The sequence below is a fragment of the Somniosus microcephalus genome, chromosome 8 (genome assembly GCF_052327205.1).
Source record: "Somniosus microcephalus isolate GS21.2 chromosome 8, FLI_Smic_1.0, whole genome shotgun sequence".
Taxonomy (NCBI): domain Eukaryota; kingdom Metazoa; phylum Chordata; class Chondrichthyes; order Squaliformes; family Somniosidae; genus Somniosus; species Somniosus microcephalus.
Window position 1 is genome coordinate 158,774,907 of NC_140994.1, and position 19,003 is coordinate 158,793,909.

Consider the following 19,003-nt stretch of genomic DNA (forward strand, 5'->3'; position numbering starts at 1 on the left):
CCGCTAGCAACGACAGGTAGAGGGGAACGTTTTGCAGTCGGAAAGGGGCTGGTGGAGCACTATTTAAAGGCGGCCGCTTCCTGTCTTTTCTTGTCAGCAAAATTTTTGGTACACGCAGGTTGAGAGGGAGAGAGACATCTAGAAAGATTTAACATTGTCCTAAGGAGTTTTGGTCCTCAGCACCACTTTTGAGGTTCTTAAGCGCCGAGCTCTTTCCCTGGGCCTATCCATTAGTGCATCCAACACAATTGCTTTAGAGGTCCCTCCAGGCCGAGATTCAAGGCTGCAATGAGCAGGGTGTGGCTGGCCAGAAAGATGGCCCCGCCCCTTTAAGAACTGGACAGCACCAGTCTTTCTGGCTTCCATGGTAACTGACATTGCCTGAGCTTCGGTAGCGTTCTGAGGTAGCACCTCGCTCCCTGACGTTAGCGCCTTAAGAGAGGTGTGTAGCGCCTGATTTAGCGCTCAAATTACCTCCAGAGGCGATAGAGGTGAATTTTGCAGTTGGAGGCGATAATTAGCGCCAGGCGCTAAACATTGCGCCCGGCCGATATTAGCGCCCCAAAATGGGCGATACCAAATTTCTCCCCCATAGAGTACAAAAGCAAAGAAGTTATGATGAACCTTTATAACGCATTGGTCCAACCTCAACTGGAGTATTGTACCCAATTCTGAGCACCGTACTTTAGGAAGGATGTGAAGGCCTCAGAGATGGTGCAGAAAAGATTTACAAGAATGGTTCCAGGGATGAGGGATTTCAGTTACGTGGATACACTGGAGAAGCTGGGGTTGTTCTCCTTGGAGCAGAGAAGGTTGAAAGATAGAGGTGTTCAAAATCATGAGGGGTCTAGACAGAGTAAATACAGAGAAACTGTTCCCATTGGCAGAAAGGTCGCGTACCAGAGAACACAAATTTAAGGTGATTGGCAGAAGAACCAAAGGCAACATGAGGAAAAGCTTTTTTATGCAGCGAGTGGTTAGGATCTGGAATGCACTGCCTGAAAGGGCAGTGGAGGCAGATTCAATTGTAGCTTTCAAAAGGGAATTGGGTAAGTACCCAAAGGAAAATTTTTTGCAGGGCCATGGGGAAAGGGCAGGGGAGTGGGACTAGCTGAAGTGCTCTTGCAGAGAGCTGGCACGGGCTCGATGGGCCGAATGGCCTCCTTCTGTAACCATTCTATGATTCTATGTTATCCAGAAGTTGCATTAAAGTGGGCTAGAATATCAACAATATGAACCTAAATGGATTTTGAAATGCCACTTTTTTTTTGGTGTTACAGATACAGATACAGATATTGAACAACTGTGCCTGGTTGTAATCACTGGCAAGGATCTGAAAGGCTCCAAAAGTTCACAGACACTATAGTGTCTTCAATATCTTTCAGTTTCTCAGTACTGAGAAACTCAAAAATGAATCACCATCCATTATATTGACCAGACATAGCTTGTGGATTACACATGCAAACACAGCGCTATATGCTCCGCAATGTAAATATCACCAATATATTGAAATGTTGTTCCGCTGCCACAAAGATTTATGTTCAATTTCTTCTTTGGTAACTTACCTTGGATACCTAGAGTCCAGCACCTGAGGGCTATCAGATGATGATGACATGGGACCATTTTTCTGCTGTATATCTTCAGAGTCCTTGGAGATGGTATCAATAAGCCACTTGATGACACTTCTGTAACAGAAAATAATTACGTTTTAATTTTCTATTATGTGCTCATTGAATATGAAAAATTTGAATGTGAAAAAGCGAAGAAGCCAGTATGAGGTCATATTGAGAATGCTTCAAGTAGTTAAATCTCTTTCCCGAGTCTTGACTTTGTAAAAGAATCATAGACTCCCATACAAACATTTGTTTTATAAAGAGAAGTTTACATTTTACTTTTGGTTGTAATCTGGCTGATTCAGATGTTCTGAACAAATTAAAATGGATAATTTAGGCAACTGTCAGAGGTGTACTGCCCTACATTCCTTTGAAGTGTCACAGATGGCACCACACTTCATGTAGCAATGTAGTATATCTTGATCAAAGATTGTACTTTTACAATCACAGTTCTTGCTTCTCTGATAGCACTACCACATCATTATGAATTTTAGAAACTAATTCTCAGGATGTGGGCGTTTATTGCCCACCCGTAGTTGCCCTGGGAAGTTTGTATACAACTGAGCGACTTGCTTCAGAGGATAGTTAAGAGTGTGGGACTGGAGGTACATATAGGCCAGACCGGTTAAGGAAAGCAAGTTTCCTTCCATAAAGGACACGAGTGAACTAGTTGGGTTTTTACGGCAATCTGACAGGTTTTTAAAAAATGGATTCAATTACAGGGTATTTCCTTTTTTTTATAAACTGAATTCAAATTCTCAAATTGCCATGGTGGGAATTCAACTCGCATTCTCTGGATTATTAGTCCAGGCCTCTGGATTACTGGTCCAGGCCTCTGGATTACTGGTCCAGTAACATAATCACTACACTACCGTACGCTGATCTGGTCGATCACGCCTTCTAGCTATACTTTCCTCCGTGAAAGAAAAACCTAAAGGAGAAAAATGAATGAGCCTAAGTAGTGGGAGAAATTTGAGGTGATGAATTAAGAGTATCATGCAAGCAGCATATCGATACAACTGTAAAGTGTATTGGCGTAATTAAAATAATTTTTTTCAGTATATTAAGAAAGAAGAACTAGCTTGCATTTATATACCACTTTGCACATCCTCAGGATGTGAGGTACTTTTGAGACAATTAATTACTTTTTGAGGTGTAGTCACTGTTGTTATGCAGGCAATGCAGCAGCCAATTCGCAAACAGCAAGGTCTAACAAAAATCATAATGACCTGTTAATCTGTTTTGGTGGTGTTTTTGGAGGGACAAATGTTAGCCAAGGCGCCAGGAGAACTCTACTCCTCTTCTTCAAAAATCCAATGGGATTTTTTACATCCACTTGAACAAGCAAGCAAGGCCTCTTTGTAACATCCCATCCAGAAGACAGCACCTCCAACAATGCCGCACTCCATCAGTACTGTACTGCAGTGTCAACTCCTGCAGCAGAGCTTGAACCCACTACCTTCAGACTCGAAGGCAAGACTACTACCAGTGAGCCAAGTTGGTATATTGGTACCAATGCTCTAAGTAAGCTCACTAGCAACACTGCTCTCATAATTGATTGCATCACTCGCTGAAAATTCTGCCACTGCTAATTTAATGTACTTAACAACACTCGCTCTTCAACAAATTACAAAATATTCTCCTACTTACTGAAACAGAACACTACAGATTTAATGAGGTTAATAAGGGCTCTATACCTTACATTCGAAAACTTGTCATCACAAGATAGAACTGCCTTGGCTATGGATTGCTGGGGCACGTCATGTTTCAGCTGAAAATCATCCTCAAGTGTTTGAACAACATACTGCAGGAACAACAGTCGATCATTCCTGGTCAGAGAATGCTTCCTGTGAGGGTCCTTGAAGTGCACACACACACACACAAGTCATGCAGGATTAAATTAGTACAGGAAAAAGAGATACATTTATTTCAGTTCACTAGCTGTAAAATGGCGCAGTACAAAGCTCTACACTGCTGTTCATTAACTGAGAGTGCTATCACACTTGATAACATAGTTTTGGCCAGCTCCCTCACAGCTGTCAGATATCTCACAGCTCACTCTTCACACTGGCAGCAATCTGTTCTATTCCCAGGACACCACTTCAACAGCACACTTTATTTTAAAAACCAGGGTAAAAAATACATTAAATAAATTACTGATGACCCCTACTGCAACTCGAGGCATTTTCAGAAGCGTTCTAATTAACAAGTCGGGATTTCTATGATGGCGATACAAAAACAAAATACTGCGGATGCTGGAAATCTGAAATAAAAAACAGAAAATGCTGCAAATACTCAGCAGGTCAGACAGCATCGTTAGAGAGAGAAACAGAGTTAACGTTTCAGGTCGATGACCCTTCGTTCTGACATTACGTGGATAGACTGGAGAAGATGGGGTTATTCTCCTTAGAGCAGAGAAGGTTGAGAGGCGATTTGATTGAGGTGTTCATAGAAACATAGAAGATAGGAGCAGGAGTAGGCCATTTGGCCCCTCGAGCCCGCTCCGCCATTGAATGAGATCATGGCTGATCATCCAAATTCGGTACCCTGTCCCTGCTTTCTCCCCATATCCCTTGATCCCTTTACCCTCAAGAAATATATCCAACTCCTTCTTGAATATATTTAATGAATTGGCCTCAACTGCCCTGTGTGGCAGAGAATTCCACAGGTTCACCACTCTCTGGGTGAAGAAATTCCTTCTCATCTCAGTCCTAAATGGCTTACCCCTTATCTTTAGATTGTGACCCCTGGTTCTGGACTCCCCTGCCATCGGGAACATCCTTCCTGCATCTAGTCTGTCTAGTCCTGTTAGAATTTTATAAGTTTCAATGAGATCCCCTCTCATTCTTCTAAACTCTAGCGAATATAAGCCTAATCGACCCACTCTCTTCTCATACGTCATTCCTGCCATCCCAGGTATCAGTCTGGTGAATCTTCGCTGTACTCTCTCCATGGCAAGAACATCCTTCTTCAGATAAGGTGACCAAAACTGCACACAATACTCAAGGTGTGGTCTCACCAAGGCCCTGTACAACTGCAGCAAGACATCCATGCTCCTGTACTCGAATCCTCTCGCTATGAAGGCCAACATACCATTTGCCTTCTTAACCACCTGCTGCACCTGCATGCTTACCTTCAGTGACTGGTGCACATGGACACCCAGGTCTCGTTGCACTTCCCCTTCTCCCAATCTATTGCCATTCAGATAATAATCTGCCTTCCTGTTTTTGCCACCAAAGTGGATAACCTCGCATTTATCCACATTATATTGCATCTGCCACGCTTTTGCCCAATCACCCAACCTGTCCAAATCATCCTGGAGTTTCTCGGCATCCTCCTCACAGCACACACGCCCACCCAGCTTTGTGTCGTCTGCAAATTTGGAGATATTACATCTAGTTCCCTTGTCTAGATCATTAATATATATTGTGAATAGCTGGGGCCCAAGGACCGATCCCTGCGGTACCCCACTAGTCACTGCTTGCCACTCGGAAAAAGACCCGTTTATTCCAACTCTTTGCTTTCTGTCTGCCAACCAGTTCTCTATCCAAGTCAATACCTTGCCCCCAATCCCATGTGCCTTAACTTTACACGCTAATCTCTTATGCAGGACCTTATCAAAAGCCTTCTGAAAGTCCAAATACACCACATCCACTGGTTCTCCCTTATCTATTTTACCAGTTACATCCTCAAAAAATTCCAGTAGATTAGTCAAGCACGATTTACCTTTTGTAAATCCATGTTGATTTTGTCCGATCCTGTCACTGTTTTCCAAGTGCTCTGCTATTACATCTTTTATAATGGACTCTAGCATTTTCCCCACTACTGATGTCAGGCTTTCTGTAATTCCCCGTTTTCTCTCTACCACCTTTTTTGAATAGTGGGGTAACATTAGCTACCCTCCAATCCATGGGAACTGTTCCAGATTCCATCGAATGCTGGAAGATAATCAGCAAAGCATCAACTATTTCTAGGGCCACCTCCTTAAGCACCCTAGGATGTAGATTATCAGGCCCTGGGGATTTATCGGCCTTGAATCCCATCAATTTCCTTAACAGCATTTCCCTACAAATACTGATTTCTTTCAGTTCCTCCCTTTCATCAGACCCTATGTTCCACGACATCTCTGGGAGGTTATTTGTGTCCTCTTTTGTGAAGACAGAACCAAAATATGTATTTAATTGGTCTGCCATTTCTTTGTTCCCCATTATAAATTCCCCTGATTCTGACTGCAAGGGACCTAGGCTTGACTTCACCAATCTTTTTCTCTTCACATATCTATAAAAGCTTTTACAGTCAGTTTTTATGTTCCCTGCAAGCTTACTCTCAGTCTATTTTCCCTTTCTTAATTAATCCCTTTGTCCTCCTTTGTTGAATCCTAAACTGCTCCCAATCCTCAGGTTTACTGCTTTTTCTGGCCAATTTATATGTCCTCTCCTTGGATCTTATGCTATCCCTAATTTCCCTTGTTAGCCATGGTTGAGTCACCTTTTTTGTTTTATTTTTACGCCAAACTGGGATGAACAAATTCTGTAGTTCATCCATGCGGTCTTTGAATGTTTGCCATTGCCTATCCACCGTCAACCCTTTGAGTGACATTCCCCAATCAATCCTACCCAACTCGCACCTCAGACCATCGTAGTTTCCTTTATTTAAATTTAGGACCCTAGTCTCTGAGTCGACTACTTCATTCTCCATCTTAATGAAGAATTCGATCATATTATGATCGCTCCGACCCAAGGGGCCTCGTACAACAAGATTGCTAATTAATCCTCTCTCGTTACATAATACCCAGTCTAAGAATATCCTTCTCCCAATCTATTGCCATTGAGATAATAATCTGTCTTCCTGTTTATGCCAAGTGGATAACCTCGCATTTATCCACATTATACTGCATTTGCCATGCATCTGCCCAATCACCCAACCTGTCCAAATCATACTGGGGTTTCTCTGCATCCTCCTCACAGCACACACGCCCACCCAGCTTTGTGTCATCTGCAAACTTGGAGATATTACATCTAGTTCCCTCGTCTAGATCATTTATATATATTGTGAATAGCTGGGGTCCTTGCACCGATTCCTGCGGTATCCCACTAGTCACTGCCTGCCACTCGGAAAAAGACCCGTTTATTCCAACTCTTTGTTTCCTGTCTGCCAACCAGTTCTCTATCCAAGACAGTACCTTACCACCAATCCCATGTGCTTTAACTTTGCACGCTAATCTCTTATGCGGGACCTTATCAAAAGCCTTCTGAAAGTCCAAATACACCACATCCACTGGTTCTCCCTTATCTATTCTACAAGTTACATCCTCAAAAAATTCCAGTGATTAGTCAAGCATGATTTACCTTTTGTAAATCCATGTTGACTTTGTCCGATCCTGTCACTGTTTTCCAAGTGCTCTGCTATTACATCTTTTATAATGGACTCTAGCATTTTCCCCACTACCGATGTCAGGCTTACCGGTCTATAATTCCCCGTTTTCTCTCTACCACCCTTTTTAAATAGTGGGGTTGCATTAGCTATCCTCCAATCCATGGGAACTGTTCCAGCGTCTATAGAATTTTGGAAGATGACCAGCAATGCATCTACTATTTCTAGGGCCACTTCCTTAAGTACCCTAGGATGTAGATTATCAGGCCTTGGGGATTTATCGGCCTTGGGGATTTATCGGCCTTCAATCCCAATTTCCCTAACACCATTTCCCTACAAATACTGATTTCATTCAATTCCTCCCTCTCATTAGACCCTATGTACCCCAACATCTCTGGGGGGTTATTTGTGTTCTCCTTTGTGAAGACAAAACCAAAGTATGTATTTAATTGGTCAGCCATTTCTTTGTTCCCCACTATAAATTCCCCTTATTCTGACTGCAAGGGACCTACGCTTGACTTCACCAATCTTTTTCTCTTCCCATATCTATAGATCAAAATGATGAGGGGTCTAGACAGAGTAGATGGAGAGAAACTGTTTCCATTGGCAGAAGGGTCGAGTACCAGAGGACACAGATTTAAGGTGATTGGCAAAAGAACCAAAGGCGACATGAGGAACAACTTTTTTACGCAGCGAGTGGTTAGGATCTGGAATGCACTGCCTGAGAGGGTGGTGGAGGCAGATTCAATCGTGGCTTGTGACGAAGGTCATCCACCTGAAACGTTAACTGTTTCTCTCTCTACAGATTCTGTCTGACCGGCTGAGTATTTCCAGCATTTTCTGTTTTTTATTCCTATGATAGTGGCCAGGGGCAAAATGAATCTGCACAAAGTACCTGTGGCCTGTTGCTTGAGGTGTGAAGTTCCACTGTGTGGGTTGTGGCAGACACTTACTATAGGTATCTTCAGTGGTATTACTGCTTGCAGCTTGTGGGAGTGAAGATGACTGATGACCAGTTCAGTTGCCATTTTGTAATTCAGAGGGATATGTCTCAGTTAGAGTTGATTTATTAACGGACTACAATGAGCTGTCCTGGCAGCCAGCTGGAGTGGGAATAAATGCTATTGCTGGCCATTCGGACTATGGCAGACACTGGCTTTGGAGCTAGTGAAATTGTACTATAAAGCACAGAATAGCTCTCCAGAAATACAAAGTAATGAGGCCACAATTGTAGGATTGCCAGCTGAAACATGGTGTAAACACTCTGTTCAGAATTCCCATTTCCTGCATTCGTTTTAAAGGTGCTCGAAGTGGACAAATTAATTCTTATACTTTGAGAACAGAAAGTCAGATTTATAGGGCTTCGATAAGGACGGATACAAAGAGAAATAGTGGCTAATTAGTGAGAAAATCCTAATAATTAAGCAATCCTCTGTAGATTTTATCTTCAGAGTCGCCTCATCTTGGATGTTATACCTGCGGTTACTCACCCCCCTCGGGAGATCTGAAAAGTGAGTCCTGTGTTGGTTCAGTGGGTATATTATGGTACTGAGCTGTACACACTAGATACATCCCAGGTTTGCTTCCACAAGGCTAACATTTGTCCCTCCAAAAACACCACCAGAACAGATTAACAGGTCATTTGTGATTTTTGTTGGACCTTTCTGCTTTAGATGATCTCAGCTGGGGCTTCAGTGTCTCCATTACACAGCCACGACTGGAAGAGTATGTGGATGTTCGGCGATGGCATGTTGGAGCTTGGATGTGAAGGCTCCACATAGCCCACGCGATGTGGGGCAATATCTACAGCAGCAGGGTATTACTGTTATTTAAATAAGGTATATTGGCAGGAATACAGCAACCAATGGCACTAAACCCCCTCAGGACAGGAGGGACAAGTGAATATATTTTAAAAAAAGAGTAAAGGAGTGATATTTTCATTCACAGAAAAATAAAGTGTGCAACAAAAAAAATTGATTATGTAAAACTAAACCTAAAAATAATTGCTGAGCTCTCCATTTTTCTAACACCTTTAAAAGAATTTACAGGCTATCTTTTTAAAAGCTCCAGATCTATGTTACCTTGTTCTCCACATGATAAGCTAGTAGTTCCCAGTCCCACTGCACTGTGGAAATATTTGCAGGATGCAGCCTATTTAAATATAATGAAATATTTATTAGATCTTATTTTAAAAATCAGTCCACGGGTCAACAGTTCAAAAACAATAATTCAGACATGACATAACACATAACAGTTAGCTCGTGCAATGGCTCACAGCATTCAAGAATTGATTTTAAAAATACACTTCAGATACTAACCCACAGCTTAGTTAGTGAATGCACCACCCAATATGGAACTAAACCATACAGACCAGGAAGGTTCTAAGTTCAATCCCCTTGCTGAGCTGAGCTAGTTGATTTTGGTCAGGCAGTAGCTGGGGAATGGTGCTACATTTGGCCTTAACAACCCTGGACTAAGGGGGTAGGAGATCAGCCTGCTTCCTGCTCCTGATTGCCAGCTAATGACCCTTGCTGGAAAGTGTGGATGCTGGCTGAAGTCAGGATCCCACTGTGTTGTCCAACATACTTGAATGAGTCAGCCGTGGCTCAGTTGTGGGTTCAAGTCCCACTCCAGAGACTGGAGCACAAAAATCTAGGCTGACACTTCAGTGCAGTACTGAGGGAGTGCTGCAAGATCGGAGGTGCCGTCTTTCGGATGAGACGTTAAACCGAGGCCCTGTCTGCTCTCTCATCTGGACATAAAATGGCACTATTTCAAAGAAGAATAGGGGAGTTATCCCTGGTGTTCTGGCTAATATTTATCCCTCAATCAACATCACAAAAACACTTGCTCATTATCACATTGCTGTTTGTGGGAGCTTACTGTGCGCAAAGTGGCTGCCGCGTTTCCCACATTACAACAGTGACTATACTTCATTGGCTGTAATGCGCTTTGGGACGTCCTGAGGTCATGAAAGGCGCTATAGAAATGCAAGTCTTTCTTTAACAGCATGTGAACACTCACTGTCTACACTCACACAAAAAGAATGGTTACTTGGGCTGGGTTCCGAAGGTCATTCATCACATGTGGAAGTTTAGCCCAACAAGTGCCTTTAGGAGAGGAGAGGGGTAAACAAAATACACTCAGGTTCCATACCACATCGTTAAAACCAAATATCTAACCAGTTAATGTGTTTGGGGGGAATTGTCACACGAGTCCAATACAGTCAGAAACAATTTGCACCAACACTTGAGGTTTAGGGCTTTTCCAGCTGGTGAAAGAACTTTCTTAACTTCCCACTTACAAGTTAACCTGAACTTATCAGATACATTTCGAGGAGCCACAGCTAAAGCACACTGATATTCTTCTTCAGCCGTACAAATTAAACTGCTTCTTATGCTGTCTTTATACCATATCGTTGGTGCTGATGCCCCACTGAGATTTCCTGCAACCCAGTACTAAAAGAACAGTACGACACACTTTCAAACCAGATGCAATTGTGGCTGCAGCAGTTTTAAAAGAAACTATGCACCAACTGAAGACGTTCATCATAGTTACAAATGGTTGAGGGTGCAAACTGGGGCAAAATCTACAGCTGCAGGGGTACGTAATATTATTAAAATAAGGTATATTATACCCTTGAGCTTGACAGGCTATGTTATAAAGTACTTTTTACACAACCAGTTATTTGAGCAGATAGCTCATCATGCCAAACCCAGATCAGCTGTGATGATGAACCTATTCCTGTGAAGCTGGGGTCACACTGGGGTGAGTAGGAATACACAGCTTCAGTCTGCTCACACTTTAAATGGCATCCTTCTGCTGAGATTTACATAAAAATACTTACCTGTTTTTAATTGAAAGATAAGTACAAAATCCCAACAATGGTAATACTGCTTACCCACACTAACTTGGAATACGGCTGCCTTAGAATTCAAAAATACTGCTCGATTTCTGAAGCCTGTTTTTAAACTACTGAACTCTGAATCCTATAATGGGGGGGGCTGTGTTAATTCTTTTAACACATTTCAGTCATGAGAGCCAAGATGAACAGAGGACACGTGGAGAGTTAGTCAAGCAAAACAGCCAGGTGATTTGTGTATGTATCTGATTCAGGGGAGGGGAGAATTCAGACTGCGTCACATTCAGGGAGCACAGCGATGTGGACAGATGTGCATGATACAATGCTGTTGTGCCTCACAGTAACACTCTAGTATAAGGCGCTATAACAGCCTTACCCTAAAGCTTTTCTTAATACATTTGATCTACTTGCTGTATTGATTTCTTTGTGGGTTCAATGATGAGACATTTATGAAAGAGAATGTCTTTTAATCCAAAGTCTGTTCAACTCATTTTAACAGCATTACAAGAGACACCATGCTCGTGATGCATCTAGAACGAAACTGAAACTAAACTAAACTGCCTTGCTTGTCTCGGTCACATGACCTCTGCTGGTCAGGCATAAGTAATCAATACCTGCAAACATGCTGGTAAGGCATCATAATCAAACAGGCAAATAACATCACTATTTGCTGATATCATTACACTTGCTGCTGACAAGTTGGGTGAAAATGAGCCACTTATATTCATTCCTCACTTGCATGGACTAACACACCCTGCTCCCAACCGCTGAAGGAATAAGCCATAAAACCTATTCAGAAAAAGACACCATTCTATGAAAGAATTCTGACCTTATTAAAACATGACAAACTGGGTCTGGAAATCCAGAAACCTCACGATGGAGAAGCTGTATTGTTAACAGCATTCTGGCTATGGGGATGGGATGGTTGTTGACACTGAGTCAATAACCTTATTGAAGCGGAAGGTTGAAGGCTCCCGACAGTCTGAATCTTTCAAACAAGACAATGGTTCACCCTGGTTGAGGTGTTTTGATTTACACATCGTAAAAAGACACAAACAGAAGACCTTGGTAAAAATGACATCAAATAGATGCGCCTGCTGTTACACTGTTTTTTATGGTGGGCTTGGGACACCTAGGGTAGAGACATAATTCTGTAGTGCTACCAGCTGATCTGACTGTAAGAATTGCAGGGGTCAGCAGAAAAATGACTAGAGATAATTAGCTTACATCAGCAGAAAACCTCAAAGGAAATACCACTGAAAAAGGATATATTGAACTTTCAAATGGAATGAGAGTCTCGCTGTAAAGGGGCAAAGCGATTCTCAGGCTTCAGAGGCGGCTCTGTAAGTCTACAACTCTTTGTACCTTGGGGATCAAGGTACTGTATTTGATTTTGGTGGATATCCTGGAATGAGACTAAGAACTGTAAAACTGTAGCGAAGTTAAGATCTGATAATAAGAATTGTAAGCTTACTCTTTTTGGAACGGTTAATGCTGCGATTGAAACACCAACTGCAATTACATGTCGGTTCTTTAATAAATCTATATATTTTTAGAATTGTCTCACATAATGGACTTTCAGAAGGCTTTCGATAAGGTCCCGCATAAGAAATTAGCGTGTAAAGTTAAGGCACATGGGATTGGGGGCAAGGTATTGACTTGGATAGGGAACTAGTTGGCAGACAGAAAGCAAAGAGTTGGAATAAACGGGTCTTTTTCCGAGTGGCAGGCAGTGATTAGTGGGGTACCGCAGGGATCGGTCCTTGGACCCCAGCTATTCACAATATATATTAATGATGATCTAGACAAGGGAACTAGATGTAATATCTCCAAATTTGCAGATGACACAAAGCTGGGTGGGCGTGTGTGCTGTGAGGAGGATGCAGAGAAACTCCAGTACGATTTGGACAGGTTGGGTGATTGGGCAAAAGCATGGCAGATGCAATACAACGTGGATAAATGTGAGGTTATCCACTTTGGTGGCAAAAACAGGAAGGCAGATTATTATCTGAATGGCAATAAATTGGGAGAAGGGGAAGTGCAACGAGACCTGGGTGTCCTTGTGCACCAGTCGCTGAAGGTAAGCATGCAGGTGCAGCAGGCGGTTAAGAAGGCAAATGGTATGTTGGCCTTCGTAGCGAGAGGGTTTGAGTACAGGAACAAGGATGTCTTGCTGCAGTTGTACAGGGCCTTGGTGAGACCACATCTTGAGTATTGTGTGCAGTTTTGGTCGCCTTATCTGAGGAAGGATGTTCTTGCCATGGAGGGAGTTCAGCGAAGATTCACCAGGCTGATACCTGGGATGGCAGGAATGATGTATGAGGAGAGATCGGGACGATTGGGCTTGTACTCGCTGGAGTTTAGAAGAATGAGAGGGGATCTTATTGAAACTTATAAGATTCTGACAGGACTGGACAGATTAGATGCAGGAAAGATGTTCCCGATGGTCGGGGAGTCCAGAACCAGGGGTCACAGTCTAAGGATAAGGGGTAGGCCATTTAGGACAGAAATGAGGAGGAATTTCTTCACCCAGAGAGTGGTGAACCTGTGGAATTCTCTACCACAGAAGGCAGTAGAGGCCAATTCATTAAATATTTTCAAGACGGAGTTGGATATATTTCTTAAGGCTAAAGGGATCAAGGGATATGGGAAGAAAGCAGGGACCGGGTACTGAAATTGGATGATCAGCCATGATCGCATTGAATGGCGGAGCAGGCTCGAGGGGCCGAATGGCCTACTCTTGCTCCTATCTTTCTATAATACTTCTGTATCAAACTCGCGAACTCAATCTCTGTACACTCTTTGCTGAGGAGTTGCAGAATTCTGGGGGAGTATTCCGGACCCTCATAATATCCGGAATATTACAGTCTAGCTAAACTTATTAAAAGTGCTATCTGGAGGACAGTAACATCTTCAGGTTGTTCCTTTCCTTTAGGGAGAGATGGTCCAGACCTTTAGACCCAATTAAGCGTCTTTAGGATTCGGCTACCTCAAACTTTAGTTGAAAGTGAATGTCTGGGGAATACGCCTGATCCGGGGTAGCCCTGAAGGGGCGAGGACTAGTAATTATCCCTTCAAACCCACTGCTCAGTGTGAGCAATGAAATGGCACTCTACCAGCAAGAGACTACCAGGTACCAGCTTTCAAAGCATTTTCTGGTGCTAAGAACTGCGGTAGGAACACAATTTTTGTGTGATCCCTTAGATGGATTATCGTTGTTGCTATGATAATATGTAGAAAAATTGCTGTAATAGTGGTACCTATTCTGACAACTAAAGTTCCAACTAGGTCAGAACATACAATACTACCATTAAGTAATTCTTCCGGTCCTGGCACTTAAGCTAGGCTGCTCACTTGCCCAAAGAGTGCAAGAGTGGAACTTTCATAGAAACATAGAAAAATAGGAGCAGGAGTAGGCCAATCGGCCCTTCAAGCCTGCTCCGCCATTCAATATGATCATGGCTGATCCTCTATCTCAATACCATATTCCCGCTCTCTCCTCATACTCCTTGACGCCTTTTGTGTCTAGAAATCTATCTATCTCCTTCTTAAATATATTCAGTGACTTGGCCTCCGCAGCCTTCTGTGGTAGAGAATTCCACAGGTTCACCACCCTCCGAGTGAAGAAATTTCTCCTCATCTCAGTCCTAAATGTCCTACCCCGTATCCTGAGACTGTGACCCCTCGTTCTAGAGCCCCCAGCCAGGGGAAACATCCTCCCTGCAACCAGTCTGTCTAGCCCTGTCAGAATTTTATACGTTTTAATGAGCCAACAGCCATATTAATATAAATCAGATCAGTTGCACGATATTATGCTATGCAATCTTCCACCTCCTGCATTAATGAAAACCAAATCATTACGTACTGTTGGATCTTCATCAGGGTCATATAAGCAGACATAATGGTGCTGGAGGATTCATTGCCCAGCAGTATCTTCTTGATTACATACTCCACAATTTTATGAGGTGGATAACGTTGAGGAGATACAAAATCCATCAGAAACTGAAGGGTCCCTTGGGGAAAGTTTTCATCGACAGTGCTGTTTATCATACTGCGCTGTCTTTGGGAGATCAGCTCTGGTTCCTTCGACCCGTTTTGGTGAGTTGTTGACGAACGAGAATGTCGATTCACCTGCTGGAAAGGAAAAATAAATACATGATTGAACTAATGCAAAATGACAATACAACAAGAAAAACATGTGGGCTGCCAAGCAAGTCTAAAAACTGTTTGAACCACTGCCATGCTGGCTTGGTGAGCTTATCAAGAGAGTAGCTGCGTTGCACAGACTAGGAAGGTGATACAGACCAGGAAGACTACAAATCTCAGTCTGTGCTGAGTTAACTGATTGTACCAGGAGTGCTTTGATTGGCCACAATCCCCTTGGTTGGGGAGTGAAAATCAGCCAGTTTCTGCTGTCCAGCAGGCTGTGTGTGTGGAGACTGGGTGAGGGCAGAATTGGGCTTGGCTGTGCTGCCTCCTGTTTTAAACAGTCAGCTGACTCAAAATGATGGTTCACACATGAATAATGGGCACTTGGGCAAGGCACCAGACTGTGCCAATGTGGGAAGGTAACCCAGCCAGACATCAATGCCTTCAGGAGGGGTGAAAGCGAGTAAGAAAAATCTTATAATAAGTGATATGGGAAAAAAAATCTCAGAGTTGCTGATTACAATGAGAAATTGGGTGCAATTATAACTGTTCGTGCCTCCCCTCATTTGTAAGTTATTTTCTGCCCCTTTTTAGACCACCCTATGCCACACACACCATTCTTTCACTGAAACGGTGGGCGAGTAATCGATTTCCAGGCCTCTGCTGATCCGGTTTTCGATTTGGCTGCTTGGAGGTGGGTCACTGTGACAAGGTTGACTTGCTCTACAATATTTCCCTCCCGGCAAGCACCTGAGTCCACATGACGCCTCCTCTAGATGGCCCTGGTGAGAACAAGAATTCAGCATGTGGCAAATTGTGTGGGGAGACCAGGCCTTGTAGAACCTTGCTTCATGTTACATTTGGAAAACTGCGACAAAATGCAACAGGAACTTAATTTACCGCTGTTTCCCACCTATTCAACCAGTTACTGGTCTGTACAAACCATCATAGCTTTGGTTTCAGGACCAGCTGATCTGAAAATGTAGTTGTCGAGGCAGCAACTCTAGATGCTTCACATGGTGGAGTTTAATACATACAGGCCTAGAACTTGGGTATAGCCCCGCTTGAGGCGTTAGAACTGGCGATGCGCAAAGTTTATAGCCAGACGAGACTTATCTGCGCCTGGCGCGATATTGGGTTGCTTCGCCCCCAAAGGGGATTGAGGCGCTAAATCAGCCGTTGCACGGTGCTCTTCAGGCGCAAAAGGTCAGGCGCTACTCAATATCGACGCGGACGGGTGCAGCGCAGGTGAACTCAATTACGGCAAAGCACGAGACCTACAGGCGCCGGCCGGCTCTTAAAGGGGTGGGTCAGTCAGACTGAGCTTCAACACCCAACGCTCTGCAGGCCTCAGATTTGGCACCCGCCCTTGTCTGGCGGTACAAGGTGATCATTATGGAGAAGGTTAGGCAGAGAGCAGAGCGCTTCAGCGCTGAGGCTCTGGACCACTTGGTGGCTGCAGTTGAACACAGTCGGGAGGTCCTGTACCTGGATAATGGCAAGAGGCCAAATCAGAAGGCTTACCGACGATCTTGGAGGGAGGTTGCTGTGAGGGTGAACTTCATCAGCATGGCGACCAGGACCCCTGTTCAGTGCAGGAAGAAATTCAACGACCTCACACGGATCGTCAGGGTGAGTGATGGTTTACCAAACTTGTGCTTCCCTCCATCTGCATCTGACTTCGGGCACCCTGCTGCAATGATGCGCCAATGGCCATCTGTCAGTATGCACCCATGGCCCTTTCTGGGCACACACATGGACAGATGTCTCAAGGCCTCATGTAAGGGCTCTTGCACCATGGGGGGCATGCGAGAAGGTCTCAAGGCCTCATGTAAGGGCTCTTGCACAATGGGGGGCATGCGAGAAGGTCTCAAGGCCTCATGTAAGGGCTCTTGCACAATGGGGGATGCGAGGAGGTCTCAAGGCCTCATGTAACAGAACCTCCCCTTCTTTCCCCTGCAGTCCAAGATGGCGCAGATCCGGAAGGAGCAGCGTCGAACCGGTGGCGGACCTGCACAAGTGGTCACTCTAACGGATCTGGAGGAGAGAGTGCACCAGATACTTGGAGGACGTCTGTCTGGTCCTGTCACCACAGCATCTGCCGACCCCATTACCGACAGCGAGGGTAAGACTCTCACCTTTTCCACCTGTTGCCTTCCACTTGGTCCCCCCGCCAGCATGCATCCTCAGTGTGCAGCCATGTCAGAGCCTTGCCGCAATCTGGCATGCCTTTCAGCAAACCTGTCCTTCTGCTAAAGCCACTCTTCCACCTCCCACTTTCAGATGAAGCAGCACCAACTCGGGCTCAATGCGCTGAAGCTGCCAGTGCCAGTGCCACTGGAGGCGAGGACCAGGAGGAATCCGGACCAGCCGCTGCAGAATCCGGGGAGCTGAGACATCTGCAGACTGGGGATAGTAGTCCCCTGGAGGGGAGGGGGGGTGGCTCTGAGGATGAACCAGTTGCCGGACCAAGCGGCATGCAGCAACGCACGGGGGATAGACAAGTTCGGCCACCGTCTCCCCGCAGGGCAAGGCAGGTCGTCATGACTGCTGCACAGAGTGCAGATGAGGTCCGTCGCCTGGCAGAGATGAGCAAACAGGCCCGGGTCAGACACACGGAGCTGATGGCTGCAGTGGAGAAGATGCCTGAGTCAATAGATTCATTGGCTAGGAGTATGCTGGACTTCAGGGAAACAATGGAGAGGACTCTGCAGGGCTTTGGCGCAACAATGGAGAGGTCTCTCCAGGTGTTCGGGGAAACAATGGACAGGTCTATCCAGGGCTTCGGGGCCACAATGGACAGGACTATCCAGGGCTTCGGGGCCACAATGGACAGGACTATCCAGGGCTTTGGCCCAACAATGGAGAGGACTGTCCACGGCTTTGAGTCGGCAATGGACTGTTCAGGGCTTCGGACAATCCCTGGAAAGGTCTGTGCAGGGCTTGTCCGAGGCAGTGGAGCGGTCGGCTCCTGCCTTGTCCGAAGCCATGGGAAGAACTGTCCAGGCGTTCTCCGAAGCACTGGCACCTGGCACACAGGTCCTCATTGTTGCCACGCAGTCACTTGCTGGGCTCCTCCACAGCCAGATTGACGCAACGCAATGTCTGACTGCAGCCACCCTCTCTGCATCAGATAGGATCACCCCGGGCCCTTCCACTCCCGTACAATGCCAGGAATCCGTGTAGCCTGCGATTGTGCCGGATGAGCCGAACCGCTCCCCTCAGATAGCCAGTGTGTCGTCCGACCATGGTGCAGGTGTCCTCTCTCGTCAGGAGACCATTGCACATGCCAGCGCTGGGACGCCTGCATTGCAGCTGCCACCACCTGCAGCCCACACTGCTTCCAGCCATGCTCAAAGCAAGCATCCTGCATCCGCACCCTCCAAGCCCATAGGTCGGCCAGGCCGTACCTCAGGGGCTTCTGCGCGTCCAGACAGTCAGCAAGCGTCCCCCAGACTTGAGGCCGCCACTGGGGTGCAATTACGTAGGAGCAGCAGGGAGGGAAGGGGCCGGGCGCGCAAGAGAAGTCGTTCTCCCTCAAGGGGCCAGTTGTAGAGGGAGGTACGGAGACGTTTGTTTGTCCAAATTGAAGGACACCCTCAGCTGCTGTTATAGTTGCAGATTTTTGTTGAGTTTTGCGGCTTGGCCGAACAGGTCACATTTATTTTGTAAGTTATGGTTTCTGCTCACTTTACGTTGTTTAGCTGTAATGCAAGACTTTTGTGTCAATAAACAGAAGTTTCAATGTTGCTTGGTGCATGTGACTACTTTCAGTGATGCTGGCATGCAGAGGCCCTCAAACATCCAAAGTGCGCATGAGGTAAGACTCTCATCATTCCGCCACAGGGGTGTCGAGACGAGTCCAGAGGAGCCTCTGACGTATGGATCTTCCACTTTCAGCAGCCCTTCCATCTTCCTCCTCCTCCTCCGCCTGCTCTTCCTCCTCCGCCTGCTCTTCCTCCTCCTCCTCCGCCTCCACCTGCTTGTGCAGGGTCCGAGGGAAGGT

General features: G+C 45.2%; 1 protein-coding gene across 3 annotated transcripts in view; it reads right to left on the bottom strand.

Moving 5' to 3' along the window:
* simc1 (SUMO interacting motifs containing 1) overlaps nt 1-19,003 on the bottom strand; it is a 49,896-nt gene that overhangs the window by 11,396 nt on the left and 19,497 nt on the right. For 2 of the 3 annotated variants that reach the window (XM_085995288.1, XM_085995289.1), the window contains 4 exons: nt 14,714-14,982; nt 9,068-9,137; nt 3,311-3,471; nt 1,566-1,685 (listed from right to left, as the gene is read on the bottom strand). In XM_085995288.1, the coding sequence (XP_085851414.1) occupies nt 1,566-1,685; nt 3,311-3,471; nt 9,068-9,137; nt 14,714-14,982 (620 nt within the window). The remainder of the gene's footprint in view (nt 1-1,565; nt 1,686-3,310; nt 3,472-9,067; nt 9,138-14,713; nt 14,983-19,003) is intronic. The other variant, XM_085995290.1, reaches the window with a different exon arrangement.